This window comes from Urocampus carinirostris, chromosome 16, assembly GCF_059441175.1.
Source record: "Urocampus carinirostris isolate Australia breed hairy pipefish chromosome 16, RoL_Ucar_1.0, whole genome shotgun sequence".
Lineage (NCBI taxonomy): Eukaryota > Metazoa > Chordata > Actinopteri > Syngnathiformes > Syngnathidae > Urocampus > Urocampus carinirostris.
Window position 1 is genome coordinate 4443400 of NC_142364.1, and position 17925 is coordinate 4461324.

Consider the following 17925-nt stretch of genomic DNA (forward strand, 5'->3'; position numbering starts at 1 on the left):
ATTAAGGGCGTCACAAATAAACATGACTTGACTTGACTTGACTGTAGTTGAGATTGTTTCCTATACATAGTTGACCGAACTTCATTTATGTTCAGTGATGTCCCAAATTTCCAAGTGATAGCACGGCGGCGCAGTGGTTAGCGCGTGTGCGGCACAGTTCTAAGGTCTTGGGAACCTCCTGTGTGGGTTCAAATCCAGCTACCGGACTTCCTGTGCGGAGTTTGTATGTTCTCCCCGTGCTTGCGTGGGTTTCCTCCGGGAACTCCGGTTTCCTCCCACATTCCAAATACATGCATTTCAGGTGGATTGGCCGGTCCAAATTGTCCCTAGGTGTGAATGAGCGAGCGAGTTGTCTGTCCCTGGCAACCAGTTCAGGGTGTCCCCTGCCCACTGCCCGATGATTGCTGGGATGGGCCCTAGCACCCCCGCGACCCTACTGAGGATAAGCGGTGCAGCTAATGAGATGAGATAAGATGAGACATTTGGTTTTACATTTAACAATGTAGAAAATAATTGTGCATATTTCTTCTTATCTCTAAACCATATGTACTCATGAAAAGAGCTATTTAAGGCTTGCGAGCCATAGTTTCCAGACCCCTGACTTAAAGCCTGCTAGTATACTTTTTTTGATATTCTAATATTCTGGGAAGGGATATTGGAGTTTTTGCCAATATCAGCCATATCAAAATAATAATAAACAATATTTCTGTTGTTTTTTTAATAATCCAGGATGTACTAAATATTGCATTAAATAGCTATCACAATATTCTAATTTTCTAAGACTGTCCAGAAATATTTGGCAATGTTTTGAGAAACACCTCGTTTATATTCACTATTGTGATACCGCGCACATCCCTGTGAACATTGCCGTATGGTTGCGCCTTTCGTTCCCGTCCCCAAGATAAAACTGCCCCATTGTCGCGTCTGACTGCCAGTCGCCTGTTTGTCTTCCAGTCGTGGAGGACGACGAGGACGATTTTCCCAACACCCGCACCGAAGGCGAGTTTCTTCACAGCAACAGCAACGGCAAAGACAAGTGTAAGTCGGGCAATACCGTCATTTTTTTCTATTTTGATTGTTTCATGATTTTGAATCATTGCGTCTGTGCAGTGTTCCAGAGCTCCAATCCCAAGTGTGTCAACGGCATAGACTTTAAGGGTGAGGCCATCACGTTCAAGGCCACCACTGCCGGCATCTTGGCAACCCTGTCGCACTGCATTGACCTGATGGTGAAAAGGGAGGACAGCTGGCAGAAGAGGCTTGACAAGGTGGGTGCACTACTGGCAGCTCTCTTATACCTAGCCACTCCTTTGCACATCTGTTCTCCTCTGCACTATCGTACTCCATTGTTATTGTTATTGTATAGTGACTTGTTTACCTGACTGCCCATTTTGCACATCTGGTTAGCTGCTCCTCTTGCACTCTTTGCACTACTGTATAATACTATACATAGCTTTAATTATCTAGTATATTATTAGTACTTCAATACTCCAACTCAATACAACATTTTATTGATATCTGTACATTCAAGGAAACTGTGCGGGTCAGATGTATCGACATTTCTTTCTGTGTACACGTGTACAAGAATGACAATTAAGTACATCTATATCTGAATCTGAAAGGAAATCGTCTTTTGAAACATCTTGTCTAGGGCTGCAAAAAGGGATAATGGAAATAGTTGACAAGGAATTCCATTGTCTACTATTATTGCCGGTCACGTTTTTCTAACCAAGTGAGGCATCACTACTTGAATATAATTTCTGCTGAGAGTCGCTCATGAGCAATAGTCTCATACTTGTCAACCTGTACGTTTTTGCCATACAAAGTACGTTTATTATGCATTTTAAGACGTGTACGACGTACGAGAAAATCTGTACGGAAAAACGCACATTTGTCAATTATAAGTACCATCCGGTATACACCAACTATCACGAAACGGCAAATCAATCAAGTCAAACGAGTTTGCCGCGGTAGCCTCTATCTCTGTAGTTTTTTTTCGTTGCAAACAAAGCGAGCGATTTGATGCTACTGTGCGCATACGTCTGCCGCCTGTGGATTTCCCATCATGCATCATTGCGTGAACAAAGCGAAAGCAGAGCAGTAGGCCTACATTACAACATAGTTTTGAATTTTCTTTTGATACAATCATCAAGTCGCAATGGCCGAACCTGAATTAAAACGCCGTAAGTCATTCTGATCTGAAAACAACAGGCGGTGTTGATTGAGTAAATTTGAAATGCATGTGGTCTTAAAAAACATCGGATTTCATGTGGTAGTTGTGTAGTGAAAAGAAGTCCGTCTCTTTTTAGAGAACCGGCTTTTTCGGCTCAACTCATTAAAGAGAGTCGGCTCTTAAACGGCTGACTTACTTTGATGCATTATATTACGAATTGTTATGTTGTATAAAGAAGTTAAGAAAAAAAGGAAGTATAAAAGGAGAAAATGAAAAAAGACAGGTTTGTGGTTATCTCTTTAATCAGTATATTACCCACAATAATTGAATGCAGAAAATGATTTAATAATTTGAATAAGAAAATGTATTTTTCTACTTAATTATATTTGCATGTATTTTTTCCTTCTACAGTGAAGGCCAAGCTACTTAATTTTTTTACTTTTTTTATAATAAACTTCATTCATGTCGAGCATCTCACAACAAAATGTTAATTAACAATATATATGATATAACGAAACACATGTGCGATATAACATGTTAAACTATATAAATAAACCCGTTTGAAAAAAAATATGGTGTAAAATTATTTTGTAAGGAAAAATACGACAGTTTGTAAGGGCATGGAGCAGTAGAGGTTGACAGGTATGTAGTCTCTATGTGTCTACATCAAGTATGCCTACCAACATTTTTAAGTTTAGGAGCATTTTAGCTTGGATACTGCGGATAAAAAGAAAATACCTGCAAAGTTTGAAAAGCAAACCTTGCGTATCATGGCAGTACCTTGGTGATGCACAATTATTGTATGAAAACAGTCGTACGGTTCAACGAAAAGAAGTCGCCTCGCTAAGATTTAAGAAACATTTAAGCCAATACGGTTTTGAAGGGATATAATTTTCTTTGTCATTAATATCAACATTGTCAAGTAAAGTCGAGTCAAGTCATTTTTATTTGTATAGTCCTTAATCACAAAGAGTCTCTAAGGGCTTCACAGGTTATTACACAGACTATTTTTTCAGACTATTATTACACCAGTCCCTGATCTGGAACCAACATGAGGGCAAGGAAATACTCAAAAACCTCAACATGAGGAAAATAAAGAAACCTTGAGAAGGGACCGCACATTTGGTATCCCCTTTCAGGATTACCAGACAGCAAAGGATGTTGCAATCACAAATAATACAGATATATTGTCCACGAAAAGTATAGGTTATTCATATGCATTGTGAAAGATTGTATGCAATGAAATTAGATACGGTACTCCAGGGTCAAGTCGTGTTCATTCGTATAGCCCTTAATCACAAAGAGTCTCAAAGGGCTGCACAAACCACGGATTATTACAAACCATAGACTATTATTACACCATCCCCTGATCTAAAACCTACACGAGGGCAAGGGAAAAACTCAAAAACCTCAAGGGTAAAACATGTTATAAATAATTTGAAGAGAAAAAGTTAAAAGACTATCAGGATAAATAGGCTAAATATAAATGACGATTCCCACCCCATCCACCAATCTTTCACCTGTTACCCTCTGTTTAGTGCTACAGGTCCCTTAAAACTAGGACAAATGGGCTCAGAGATGGCTTCTTTCCCAGGGCCATCACCACCTTAAACTAAGGCACAACACTGGAAACATACTTTTATTTATTTTTTTGTTTTAATTGCTGCTGCTAAATGTTTGTTCAATGTCTAAATGTCTTGTTTTCATTGTACTATTGTTAAGATGCAGGAATCCTCATTGCATTATAACCCATTTTTCTAAGCACTATGTTGTAATTATTTTTTGGGCCTAATTACCCCGATAGTCTTTTATCTCTTTTCTCTTCAAAGTCTCTATATTACATGAATGTTCTCAACATTATAGATAGATAGATAGGTACTTTATTCATCCCCGTAGGGAAATTCACACTTCCAGCAGTATCCTTGTGTTGAAAAAAATAAAATAATAAAATAAAAGATATAGAATATAAAAATATCCAATACAACGTTTTGCTATAGAGTATTTAAATAGTGCTACGGAAAATACGCACTGTAATAAGAATACGGTAATATGCAAATGTGGGGGTGGGGTTTAATATGGGCTTTTACTCCCCCGGGTGGAGTTAAAGAGCCCCATGGCATGAGGAAGACATTATCTCAGTCTGTCCGTGGAACAAGACCGTGACAGCAGCTTATGCTGAATTAAAGAAAAAAATAATAATCATCCAATGATTCGTCTTATTGTTTCATGAGTTGTCGACTCGTCACTTCTGAAAATATTCGTTAGTCGCATCCCCCATCTCAGCCTGACTCAAAGGTTTTAAACTGTGCAGGAAATGGAAAAGAGAAGACGAATCGAGGAGAGCTACAAGTCAGCCCTCAATGATCTGAAGAAGAAGACCCACTTTGGTGGTCCAGATTATGAGGTATATCATCATCAACCTTAAGGGATTAGTTTGGGTTCCAGTTCTGACGCTTTTTCCCGTTACCCACAGGAGGGCCCGAACAGCCTCATCAATGAGGAGGAGTTCTTCGATGCGGTTGAAGCCGCTCTCGACAGACAAGACAAAATCGAACAGGTATGCCAAAATGCCCTGTTTCTGACTATATTTAACCATGATTAAAAACTGTTTCAGGTCACAGTAGCTAGCCTGTGCTAAAGATACCTCAATCTTAAACCTTTTTAATCTTGCTTTGTGCAGTCACAAAGAAAATAAGAGATCATCCAATTCATGTATAATGTGGCTGAGAGCTTCTTTTAGATACTGATTGGCACGAAAGACCAATTTGTTATGCATTTCTAAAAGGAAAACCTTTCATTTTAATACTATGTGGTTACTGTGTTCTTACAAGGTTGTATCTATTAGAAGTTGAGTTAAATAGACTGAGTCAACTACTAAAATACATCATTCCAGGTAGGAATCACATTTCCTGGAAAGTTGCAATGATCCATTACTGGTGAGCACCATGCACCATGTTGGAGACCCCTGATATAAACCTTTGTACATTAAATTTGATTTAAATTTGTAATATGACGAACATATGTTTTTGGTTTTATATTTTATATGAAACCATCATGGTGTTTGTATAATGTGCAAAATACTTTGCTAGAAACAATAATTTATTTTTATACAAGGAAATAGCTTTTTTAACAGAACTGTCCTTGGACTGATCGGAATCTCTGTTTTTAATCCAGCCAATAAAGTACAGGCTAGAGACCTCACTGAGCATGCTCTCTAGGTTCTTATTAATAAGTATACTACTAAATGAGCAACAAATATAAACTTTGTTTTCACGGGTAGATGTTCTGAAGTACAACTTATATGTAATATTATTAAATACCATTATAATTAAGTACACATCTGAAGGAAAAAGTATATCGTATTTACCTTTTGTGTGACATGACTTTAACTGGTCAATTGGAGTAGCAGGTGGATGAAGGTTTCTGATCAGGGGTGTAATAATAGTCTGTGGTTTGCAATAATCTGTGGTCTGTGCAGCCCTTTGAGACACTTTGTGATTAAGGGCGTCACAAATAAACATGACTGACTCTTTCAAAAATGACTCAAAGTCCATAAAATCACTAGACATAGGCATAATTGGAAATTGTTTGTGAAGGAAAAACGAATGAACATTTGGTTGAAGTATTGGAAATGGGGATGGACAATTCCGAATAAAGTGTAATCATTTGGAACAAATTGAAGGGTTTACATCAGTGGTATCAAACAGGCGGCCCGTGAGCCGGATCAGGGATAAGGGATTAAATCCGGCCCGCGAGGCAATGCTGAGGGAAGCACAAGAGAAAAACGAGCTGCAGGTTGAAATATCTCCACTTGATGTTGCCAAATCATATCTATTGCTTTCTAAATCCCCAGTAACCCATACTCAAATATCAAAATCACAAAATAGTATACACACTATATAGAACTTACTGTGATATGTGTGTTTATTAAATCACATTGTAAACAAATGTTAAAGAAAAGAAAAAAAATGAATCTTTATTTACCTCACAAATGCTGTACTTGTATTTCTTCTTTCTCTTTCTCTCACTCTCTCTTCCTCCCTTTTTTTTCTCTCACGCTCTGTTTCACTCGGTTTCTTTTGCTCTCTATTCCTTTTTTCCTTTTCTCTTTCTCTCTCTTGCTTCCCCCTTCTTTATTTCTCCCCTTCTCTCCCTCTCTCCTCTTTTCTCTCCTTCTCTCTATTTCTCTTTTGATTTATTTTTCTCTTTCTTTCCCCCCTTTCACTATTTCTCCTTTTATCTCTTTTGTTTCTCACATTCTCTCTTTCTCCCTTTCTTTCTTTCTTTGTCACACCCTTTCTCTTTTTTTTCTCCCTCTCTTTCTCTTATTTCTTTTTCTTTAATCTACGAGTCCGGCCCCCGAAAGAATGTTTGTTCTATCGCGTGTCCCCCCGAGTTAAAATGAGTTTGACACCCCTGGATTACATGAAACATTTTAATATTCTAAATGTTGAAAAGTATGGAAATCTAGTAAAACATATGGAAGAACATACAGCCAAGCATTAAAAAATAACTCAAGTGTATGCAAATGGTAGTAAAAGTCCTAAAATGTATTAAAACTTACTGAAGTAATGAATAACATGCATAATAGCTGTAAAGTAGTGACAGATAGAGAAGCAAATGGAGAAAAATACTTAAAGGTAATGAAAAAATTGTGAAAAGTATGCAGAAGGTACAGAGAGAGCTAAAATTACTGAAAAATATAAAAAAAAATACTGAAAAATATAGAAAAGTAGTGAAACATTTGGAAAAGGTCCTAAGAAATATGAAAATGACTGAAACGTACGGTAAAGTACCCAAAAGTAGTGAGAAATAGTATATCAAGTTCTAGATAAACTACCGTAAATTCCGGACTATAGAGTGCACCTGATTATAAGCCGCACCCACCACATTTTAAGAGGAAAACCGATTTTGTACTTACACAAGCCACATCTGTGTACAAGCCACATGCGCCCACATTAAAACATGTAACACAAACACAAAGTTAACCCAAGCCCGACTTTGAGTCCCGCGATTGAAACTAAATGTCCTTCATTAAAGTACACAGTCCAAAAATCACAGCCGGCAAAATGAACGAAAAATGATACCGGTACTTAAGGTTTGATGCAGACCTGCAGAGTCCGGGTCCCGTTAAAAGCAATCCAAGGAGAAAAGTGTATATTTCCAAAGGTAAGGGTGGGAAAAATATACATCCACTATTGTCCGCCGCGTCCACAAACAGGTCTGTCTGTTCCTCACCTTTACGAGTCCCCACTTCCCGCTACCACGCGTTTTTTCCGCCCCTCCTTTTTCATTCGCCCGTGCAAAACATATCAGAATAAGTGTCTCAAATAAATACATTACAAAAATATACAGTTGCAAATACATATTATACATGGGTTACACATATTTACAAAGAAAGACTGTACACCGAGAGAGTTTTCAAAGCTTTAATAATAATAATATAACTTTCATCCCAAACGGTGCCTGTGACAGGGCAGTTAATGGTAGCAACACGCTAGCAACACAGTATACGGGTCTGTTAAAAAAACATACCGTACTTGTAAAAATCACGGTAAACCGTTCTCATCTTCCTCCTTAGAACTGAAGCCATCAAAGTCGTCTTCCTCAGTGTCATGTGCCTTTCTTTTTGTATTTTGCATGATGAGGGTATGTTTACGCTAATTTAATTTATGCACAAGCCAAGAAGTTGCAGTCTTCCATATGTTCCAGCGGTCTAAATCTTACCTTTTGTACTCAAGCGCCGCTGGCGGCCGTTTGAAAAATTACATAAATTGGCCGCATCACTGAATAAGCCGCAGGGTTGAAAGTTTGGGGGAAAAGTAGCGGCTTATAGTCCGGAATTTACGGTAACCTAATGTGGATATAAATAGGGTATTTCCACACCAGACATCGTATTTATCGGAGGTCCATAATAGGTTCTCATTCATACTGGTTATATTTTTTGCACACTCAAGTGTCAAACGGAGAAGACCAGAATCAAGAGATCCAGTCCACTTCCACCAGCAGACATCTTCTCCAGCTCTGGTTTTCACAGGTTATCCGAGCAGGTTAGTCTACAAAAACCCACATTTTTCCTGCCTCTTATTAAAACTTGTTTTTTCTTTTCTTAAAGGTGGAGGAGATGGTGCAGAGTCACATGACCTACTCACTCCAGGACGTAGGTGGCGATGCTAACTGGCAGCTGGTGGTAGAGGAAGGAGAGATGAAGGTATGTTCCCTATAGTACTGTTAATGTTAATCAGGTGTTAGTTTATACATAAAAAAGGCCACTGTGATATTAACTGTTTTGTCTTGTGCAGGAATTGGGAAAATTTTAGACCCAAAGAGCCATAAAAGCAATACCACACCATATATTTTAACACAAAACCGCCATACCCGCTCTCTGGACGAAAGCAATTGTCCAGATCATTTATTCAATTGTGTCACATTTGGTGAATTGATACAATTTGTGAAATAATAATGCCAGGGCCAGTGCCCCATATCAATATAAATGTACCACTTAAAATGTGTCTCGCTCCCGCAGTTACTTAAAAGTCTGAGGCTCATTTCGACTGACGTTTTTGTCCTAAATGTCGGTTTCAGAACGAGGTGTGAGAGAAGTTATTTCGTGAGAATGTCACAAAATACTGCAAACGAGGATATGGGGTTAGATCATGGCTCAGATCTAACCTCTAAGATAGGGTTCATTGTGTTAGATATAGTGATATGACCTCTGACCAGTGTTCCCTCTAAGCTGCGCAATTGCGCACTGCTCGCACATTCTCAGCGCACAAGAAAATCCAGGCAGCGCACAAAAATCAGGGCTCAAAATTACTAATTAAGAAGCGACTTAAGTTAAAGTTACAGTGCATGAAGGTAAAAATATACGGGTTCCCCTGACGTTGTGTCCTAAATGCGGTACAGTATTTTGAAGTCAATGTCGAACGAAGTTGAAAAGTAAAGTTAGTAGTTTGTTGAGAACGGCTTCTTCGGCTCGGCTCACTAAAAGGAACCGGCTCTTTTGGGTCCTAAACGGCTCTTCAGGTTGTTTTTCCTTTTTTAATCCCAACATTACCTAATTTTATGTAAAATTATGCACAAAATGACTTAAAGGAAGGCGGGAATAGAACAAAAAAGAAAAAAATACCAAAATGAAAAAAGTAGTGAAAAGCTGAGAAAAAAAGAAACAAAACGATGAGTAAAAAAGAAGGAAAAATTTAGAAAAAAGCCAGAAAAAGAATGAAATGTAGGAAAAAAGTAAATAGAGAACAAAAAGAAAAAAGTAACAGCTCGGAAAAAATAAACAGAGATTTTTTTTAAAGGAATTTAAAAAAAATAGAAAAAAACACGGAAAAAAGAAGAAAACGTTTATGTTGCATTCAAATAATTTCCAATGATATCAAGTGAATCTTGTTGCCAACATTGTACTTCCACTCAAAAATGTGATTAAGTACAGTTCTGTATCTTACAACCGACTAAATAAGCCCCCAAAAATGTTAATATTATGCGACAAAATATATCAGGAAATAAAAAGAAATGGATATCTTGTGAAAGAATTGTAAAAACAAACGATGTATTGCAATAGTACATGAGTCAATTCATTCAAAAGAGAAAATTTTGCATTGCCGGAAACTCAGCAAAATGTAAATTGATGTCAAGTTTTTGACATATTTGATAATTAATGATCTTGCCACACTTGGGATTATGGTTGTTCACTGTTGTTTCAAGCGTTGCTCACCGACTTTGTGTGAACGCTCAGTCTATGTAATATCAGCCAGAGTGACTCGAACTTAAATTTAGCTGTCACATTTAACCTCAATCTGTCCTTTCAGTTACATATTCTGAATACTACTTGAACAGTTTTTTCCATCTTTGCAACATTGCAAAAAATTGCCCTCTGCTGTCCCAGTCTGATGCTGAGATCATACCGTAATGTACATTATTTTGTCTTGCCTTCATGTAGGTTTTAGATCAGGGCATGGTGTAATGGTAGTCCCTACAACCCTTTAAGATTTCTTGTGATCAAGACCCATAGAAATAAACTTGACTTCTATGTAAAGGTGTATAGAAGAGAGGTGGAGGAGAACGGCATCGTCCTGGACCCGCTCAAGGCCACACACTCGGTCAAAGGGGTGACGGGACACGAAGTGTGCCACTACTTCTGGGACACGGCCTATCGCAACGACTGGGAGAGTACGTGCATGTTCTCCACTTTCGGTTTTGCTCACGATTGTCTTTTATTCACCTGGTCCTCGCCCATTCCACAGCCACCATCGAGAGCTTCAACATCGTGGAGACGCTGTCTGAGAACGCCGTCATCGTCTATCAGACGCATAAGGTACGACTGGGATGGTCGGGGTTCGGACGGCTGTTTGAAATCCTTGAACATGCTTGAATTCTAATGTTGTGTTTTCTGGTAAATTGTAATGGGAAGAATGGATAATGTTAACTACCGTAAATTCCGGACTATAGAGCGCACCTGATTATAAGCTGCGCCCACCGCATTTTAAGAGGTAAACCGATTTTGTACATACACAAGCCGCACCTGTATATAAGCCGCATGCGCCCACATTTAAACATGTAACACAAACACAAAATTAACCCGAACCCGACTTCAAGTCCCGCGATTGAAACTAAATGTCCTTCATTAAAGTCCACAGTCCAAAAATCACAGCCGGCAAAATGAATGGAAAATGATACCGGTACTTAAGGTTTGACGCAGACCTGCAGAGTCCGGGTCCCGTTGAAAGTAATCCAAGGAAAAAAGTGTATATTTCCAAAGGTAAGGGTGGGAAAAATGTATCAGATGAACACATTTACTCACGCAACTCCTTTTTATTTAACCAACTTTTTACCCCCTCTTCTTTCCTTGTCCGTCCCTCACCTTTAGCGGTCTCCACTTAAACTCGGCACCCCGCGTTTGTTCCGCCCCTCATTTTTCGTTCACACCTGTAAAACATATCAGAATAAGTCTCATCTCATCTCATTAGCTACACCGCTTATCCTCAGTAGGGTCGCGGGGGTGCTGGAGCCCATCCCAGCAATCATCGGGCAGTGGGCAGGGGACACCCTGAACCGGTTGCCGGCCAATCGCAGGGCACACGGGGACAGACAACTCATTCGCTCATTCACACCTAGGGACAATTTGGACCGGCCAATTCACCTGAAATGCATGTTTTTGGAATGTGGGAGGAAACCGGAGTGCCCGGAGGAAACTCACGCAAGCACGGGGAGAACATACAAACTCCGCACAGGAAGTATGGAGCTGGATTTGAACCCACGACAGGTTCCCATGACATCAACTGTGCCGCACAAGCGCTAACCACTGCGCCGCCGTGCTGCCTATCAGAATAAGTGTCTAAAATAAATACAAATAAATACATTACAAAAATATACAGTTGCTGGCGCCCGTTAGAAAAATTACATAAATTGGCCGCATCACTGAATAAGCCGCAGGGTTGAAAGTTAGGGAAAAAAGTAGCGGCTTATAGTCCGGAATTTACGGTACATATTACTGTCATTTTTTTTCAATTGTACTGGAGAAATTGAAAAACTGGCTTTAAAATTCCTTAAAAGTGCTCGAATTCGGCCATGAAGGAGGTATACGAACTGTAAGGTTTTAACATTTACTAAACTGAAATCTGACTCAGAAGACACTTCACGTGTCTTGTCCAAACCCTTACAGTTGGAGCATGTCCAGAAGCCGGACAAGTTATTGAGCAGAGTATAGTCCACATATTTATTTAGCCGAATCAAAGAGTTAAACAAATCGGGTCTCTGTCTGTGCCAATTACAATCGTGTGCAGGAGATGTGGGGGTTTCCGGGTGTTTCTCTGTTATAATTCATGCAGATGAAATGTTCACGCCCCATGACCAAGCCTCTGGCTGATTGGTCCGCACCGTCATCGATGCAAATTTCCCAACCATGATTGAATAATGGGAGGAGGGGTGCCAGGCACATACTCCCCCACTCCAGGCGAGGTGATAAATCATTGTTATCTGCACAAAATGGAAGAAAAGGCACATTCCAAGGCAAAGTGCGGTTCACCACAAACCTCTCATAGTTTGCCCTCAAACACTGAAGTCAGATTTTAGAACAAGTATATTTAGGTAAGATAAAACGGTGTATAAAATAGTATATAACTTCAGAACCCTGAAATATCTGAAAAAATATGCCTCCGATACAAATAATTAACCAACATACCCCCACAGAGAGTGTGGCCGGCATCCCAGCGTGACGTCCTGTACTTGTCGGCCATGCGAAAGATGGTGGCCAGCAACGAGAGTGACCCCGACACGTGGCTGGTGTGCAACTTCTCCGTGGACCACCCCGATGCGCAGGTGAGTGGGAAAAAAACAAAAATTCCAGGTTTCCTTATTCATCCATGAACTCATTTTATTATTGACTGGTTTAGCAGAGCAGCCGCTGCGTACGGGCAAAGATCAACATCGCCATGATCTGCCAGACCTTGGTCAGTCCACCAGAGGGCGACAAGGAGCTCAGCAGAGACAACGTACTGTGTAAAATCACTTATGTGGCCAATGGTGAGGCACACACACAACTATGTACATGTACTCATGTGTTAAACTCATGGCCCGAAAGGCCAAATGTGGCCCGTCACATCATCTTATGTGGCCCACAATACAATCCTGAGAGAAACACAAGAAAAAAACGAGGTGCATTGCGTCAAACACAGAGAAAAGACTCCCAGCCCTCCAGCTGAGGCACAGTCCTTGGCATCTTAATTTACTAGTCCGGACCCTGTGAGACTGTTTTTATCCAAATCAGGTATTGGTACTTTAGTACCCAGGATATGGCATTAATCCATTCTGATATAGGGATCTTAAATTAAAATTGATGTATGGCGGGGATAGAAACCAATGCTAATGTTTTGCAAACCCTGGTATCCTGGGTAAAAACGTTGAAATATTTCTACTCATTAAACAGTAGTGTAAGAATAGTATTTATTAGGTACTAATATATATATATATATATATATATATATATATGTGTTTGCGAATAAGAAATCAAATTGTATTTACCTTTAGGGTGACGTTACAGTAAAGTTGCTGGGTGGATGCAGGGGGAAATGGAGAATTGAAATTAAAACTGATTTTAAAAAAACTTCTTTCAAGGATTATCATGCCCTTAAAATACTTTGCAACAATATTTTAAAACAAGGGAAAATATTAAAGAAACGATTGGACATGTTCCTTTGCAAGGAGAACAATGCATGTGCCTTCTTCAAATTTCTTGCAAGCTTTATTTCCATGGTTATCATGCGTTTACTTTTTCCTTTTGTATCACTGTGAGTCTTGGGACCCATTGCTAACCAAATTAAAGTTTGTTACATGAGATTCCGAACCGAACAAAGACAAATGGAATGTTGTGGTAGGGAATTATCACCCATTCCGATGAAATGTTCACGCCTCATGACCAAGCCTCTGGCTGATTGGTCCTGCGGTCTTGATGCAAATTTCCCAACCATGATTTGAAGAATGGGAGTAGGGGTGATAGGACGGTGCCAGGCGCATACCCCCAACACCCTAGGCGCGGTGATAAGTCATTGTTATCTGCACAGACTGAAACCAAAGACACATTTCAAAGCAAAGGTGTTTTACGACACCCTTCTCTCTGAGTTTGCCCTCAAACACTGAAGTCAGATTTTAGAACAAGTATATTTGACTTTACGTAAGATAAAACAGCGTATAAAATAGTATATAACTTCATTATCGTAGGGTGGGGGGAATTGTAGTAACGTGAAAATATTGTAAGCAAGGGACACCATAACTCGAGAGGCCTCTACAGTTTTTGGTGCTCATAAAAATAAAATCCCACAACCTGATATCCTGAAAACAACCCACAACAGCAGCTTTGTTTAGTAATCAAACGTTTTGTCTCGTGTGCAGTGAATCCTGGAGGCTGGGCACCGGCCTCGGTGCTGCGAGCGGTGGCCAAGAGGGAGTACCCCAAGTTTTTGAAGCGCTTCACTTCCTACGTGCAGGAGAAGACCGCCGGCAAGCCGATCATGTTCTGAGCCTCTCTTCATGTCACACAGCTTCCTTTTTTTCTATGAAGCTGTGGTTGGGCCACACTGAATAGCATGACAAACTACCCAACTTTATTTGGGTTTACAATTGTGGCACTCATATGTGTAATACCATTTTTTTCTAGGAAAGAAATGTAATGTAATAAAAAGATTTAACTATTGTATATTTGGCCAAATATTACTTCTTGGAAGGTAAAAAAAATCCTAAGTATCTGATTTGAGCTTTTTTTAATTTTATTTTTTTATTTCTTTACAAATGCTCTTTACAAAATATTTCAAAAATGATTTTACCCCTTTAAAACAGTACTACAGAATAATTCTGATCAGATATTGAAATTGAAAACAACAACAAAAAAAACTGAAAACAAATCTGCCCAAACTACAACTCTTTTGATAGAAGCTTTTTCCCTCAAATATTCAACTTTTTCTCTTTTTTTTCTTCTCTTAAATACTATTATTTTCTTTAAAGGTACGGTGTGTATTATTTAACACCTCCTAGTGGTTTAAAAAACTTTTATTCTTTTAAAAAGGAAAAAAATGATTTGAATAATGTGAAAAAAATACAAAAACTGTCATAAATGTGAATTTAAAAAAAATACCCATAGCTCAAAAAATTTGTATTTATTTTACATAATTGTAGCCAACACTACTGTCTGCTATCCTGCAAAAAATAAAAATAAAATTATATATCTCATTGTGAAAGGCAGAGCAGAAAAGCAAAATAAATGGTGCATTTTGGTCACTTTGAGTCGCCGTAGTGTATAATCTTCCTTGTGCTTTGAAACACTTGTATCTGGTTACACTGCACAATACAGCGACATCTAGTGGTCAAATATTACAGTGCCCTTTTAAATCTTTTACCCCAGATTGTTTTTCATATAGTTTTTATACTACACAAAAATGACTTTTCTCAAAGCACAGTGTTTTTCTATTTGACGAAAATATGATATCGTATTGATTACAAAAAACATACGATTCTTGTTGAAAAATCCCTGCTTGGAAGCCATATTATATTTTTAAGTCTATTTCAAAATCTTAAAACCACAGTGTTTTTTTTTGAACTTTTCAGTGTGAGCCTAATACCGTTGGATGTCAAAAACAGGATTCTATCCCAGCTCCGGCAATGGCACTTTGCTAACGCTACATGCTAAGTGCATTGGAACGGCATGAACTGTTTGTGTAAAGAAAGTGTAAAAAGTGGCAATTATTTGCTACAAGACTGTTTTCAACTTGCAGTTTTTAGTATGTGAATTGATTTTTTATTTTTATTTCTTTTTTGGTGGGAAAAAAAAACACTGAGGGGACTTGCGAAAACCATGTCCCCTTTGACGTGATATGCTACCCCTGCTAATGAGCGCTAACCGTTTTTAGCGCAGAGGGCAGGAAGAGCTACTATTGAAATTATAAACGTGTCGCAATGACTTTTTCTTGCTTTGTGTATAGCCCAAATGCCTTAGTGGGGTGGAAGGACTAGAAGAGGTGGTTAGAAACTGCCACTTATGATGTCACTGGACAAATACCCCTTTATTAAGAAATAAAATGTTTACTGCTTTGTTTTTATAATAATTCTCATTTGACTTTTTGATTCAGTTACCCACTTCGATCCTTAATTTACGAATTCATTCGTGTGTTTTTACCAGATGGGAATATTGTGGGTTGCATTGACACACCTCCCACTCCAAATCCATTTTTTCCTTCAAAAAACTCCACAGAAAGGTAATATTTTTTCCCCTTGCTGTTATGATACCCGAAACATAACTAAAATGTGGAAATGTTTTATTTCTGGTTCATCATTTCAACTTGTTGGCTAGCGGTTTAGCTAGTTGTTTGTACTTGAACTACATGTACATTGTTTGGGAATGATATATAAAAAAATATATATAATGTGACTCCATTTCCCAGGAGAAATAAAAAGTATTTGATAAACAATGATCATTCTGTCTTTGATATTTCATAATACACATACCACATATATTTCTTTCAAAAATCAATTTCGGGGCTTTTTCATGCTGGTTACCACGTATATCACCCAACTTCTGGAATAAACACACAATGATGGACAATAAATCCATTTTACATCAGAAGTTGTAAGCGACTTAGAAAATCAGCAGGTCAAAATGATCAATCCACCATAAAAAAATGCAAAACATCCAATTTTGCTCAATGTTTTGTGGATTCTTTGTACATTCATAACAAAAACAAATATTGATTTAAGGGCATTTGAAATGTCCTAATTTGTGTAACTCAATACTGACAAGATTTCTCAGGACAGGCCGAAATTAATATGAGTGGAATGAAACGTTATAGTCAAATTTTGTACTAAATTCAAATTGGGTGTTTTTTTCATGGCTAATGCTCTTGTCCAACAACACAATTGAAATGAATAAGTAACATTGTACTTCTGTACTACACGTTTACTGCATTTGATCTTTAGATGGCAGCCGAGCTCAGACAGTTGAGCCTCTGCGATTTACTGGTAGATCACGATCAACTGGTAGATCATGATCGATGCAATGAGCACCCCTGCTGTAATCACTCATTTACCACCCCTACACTGTAAGAAATGCATCATAAATTTACTCCATTCAAAATTAAATCAAATTCATGAGGTGGGCAAGGTACATTTTTTACTGGTGACAGTTTCATCTGGAAGATAAATAAAGAAAAAAAATCATGCCATTTTTGTCACACTCACAAACATTTATAAAACACTTTTTAGGAAAACAAGGGGAAGTTTTTTTTTTAGGGGGGGGGGGGTTTGTAAAAGCATGACAATAATTATGTTCGGTGTGAAGGTCGGCGTTGTTCACAATAACGAACACATAAGGCAACAAGCATTTAGACTCTCATGCATATGATTTTCTCAGAAATTGAACTAGAGCACCCACTTTTGCGCAGAATTTGCACTTCTTTCGACACAGCGCAACTTTTTGTAAAATTAATTTGTTCATTTTATCTAAAAAGGTATTGTTGCTTAAAAACTAGGTAAATACACTTGTATTAACATGCCAGTCACTGGAAAGCTGAGAACTCGTCGCTGATTGGACAACCGTTTTCCAGTAGCATTGGGCCAATCACAGGGGAGCACAGCTATGTATATATACAGTACGTCTTGGAGGCGTTAGTACTATCGACTGATCATCGAACTAAATAAACATGTCTGGACGTGGTAAAACCGGCGGCAAAGCAAGGGCGAAGGCCAAGACCCGCTCATCTCGTGCCGGCCTTCAGTTCCCCGTCGGCCGTGTCCACAGACTCCTTCGCAAAGGCAACTACGCTCAGCGTGTCGGTGCCGGCGCCCCCGTCTATTTGGCGGCCGTGCTTGAGTATCTAACCGCTGAGATCTTGGAACTCGCCGGCAACGCCGCTCGCGACAACAAGAAGACCAGGATCATCCCCCGTCATCTGCAGCTCGCCGTCCGCAACGACGAAGAGCTCAACAAGCTCCTTGGTGGGGTCACCATCGCCCAGGGCGGAGTGTTGCCCAATATCCAGGCTGTCCTTCTGCCTAAGAAGACCGAGAAGGCCGCTAAATCCAAGTAAACGAGCCTTCACCTCATCCCAAAACGGTTCTTTTAAGAGCCACCCACTATACTCAAAGAGCTTACTTCACATGAGACTACACTACCCAAAGATGCTTTATTAACTATTCGTTCAAATCGAGAAAAACCCTCTCGCCCTGGGACTAAGTTTCCGGATGGGCAGGTGTATGAACAATGC

At 39.1% G+C, this 17925-nt stretch overlaps 3 protein-coding genes across 5 annotated transcripts in view; 2 read left to right on the forward strand and 1 right to left on the reverse strand.

The window, feature by feature from the left end:
* Positions 1-16137, forward strand: part of LOC148350010 (ceramide transfer protein-like) — a 37933-nt gene extending 21796 nt beyond the window's left edge. For 2 of the 3 annotated variants that reach the window (XM_088320283.1, XM_088320285.1), the window contains exons 6-16: positions 955-1038; positions 1111-1268; positions 4485-4577; positions 4647-4730; positions 8131-8223; positions 8289-8384; positions 10216-10348; positions 10423-10493; positions 12368-12496; positions 12571-12700; positions 14066-16137. In XM_088320283.1, the coding sequence (XP_088176409.1) occupies positions 955-1038; positions 1111-1268; positions 4485-4577; positions 4647-4730; positions 8131-8223; positions 8289-8384; positions 10216-10348; positions 10423-10493; positions 12368-12496; positions 12571-12700; positions 14066-14193 (1199 nt within the window). In that variant the 3' untranslated portion in view covers positions 14194-16137. The remainder of the gene's footprint in view (positions 1-954; positions 1039-1110; positions 1269-4484; positions 4578-4646; positions 4731-8130; positions 8224-8288; positions 8385-10215; positions 10349-10422; positions 10494-12367; positions 12497-12570; positions 12701-14065) is intronic. The other variant, XM_088320284.1, reaches the window with a different exon arrangement.
* LOC148350009 (uncharacterized) overlaps positions 1-17925 on the reverse strand; it is a 68654-nt gene that overhangs the window by 43063 nt on the left and 7666 nt on the right. The window lies entirely within an intron of this gene.
* Positions 17360-17800, forward strand: LOC148350011 (histone H2A-like). Its single transcript, XM_088320291.1, has one exon. It carries the CDS (start codon positions 17362-17364, stop codon positions 17746-17748), a length of 387 nt encoding a protein of 128 aa, XP_088176417.1. The 5' UTR covers positions 17360-17361; the 3' UTR covers positions 17749-17800.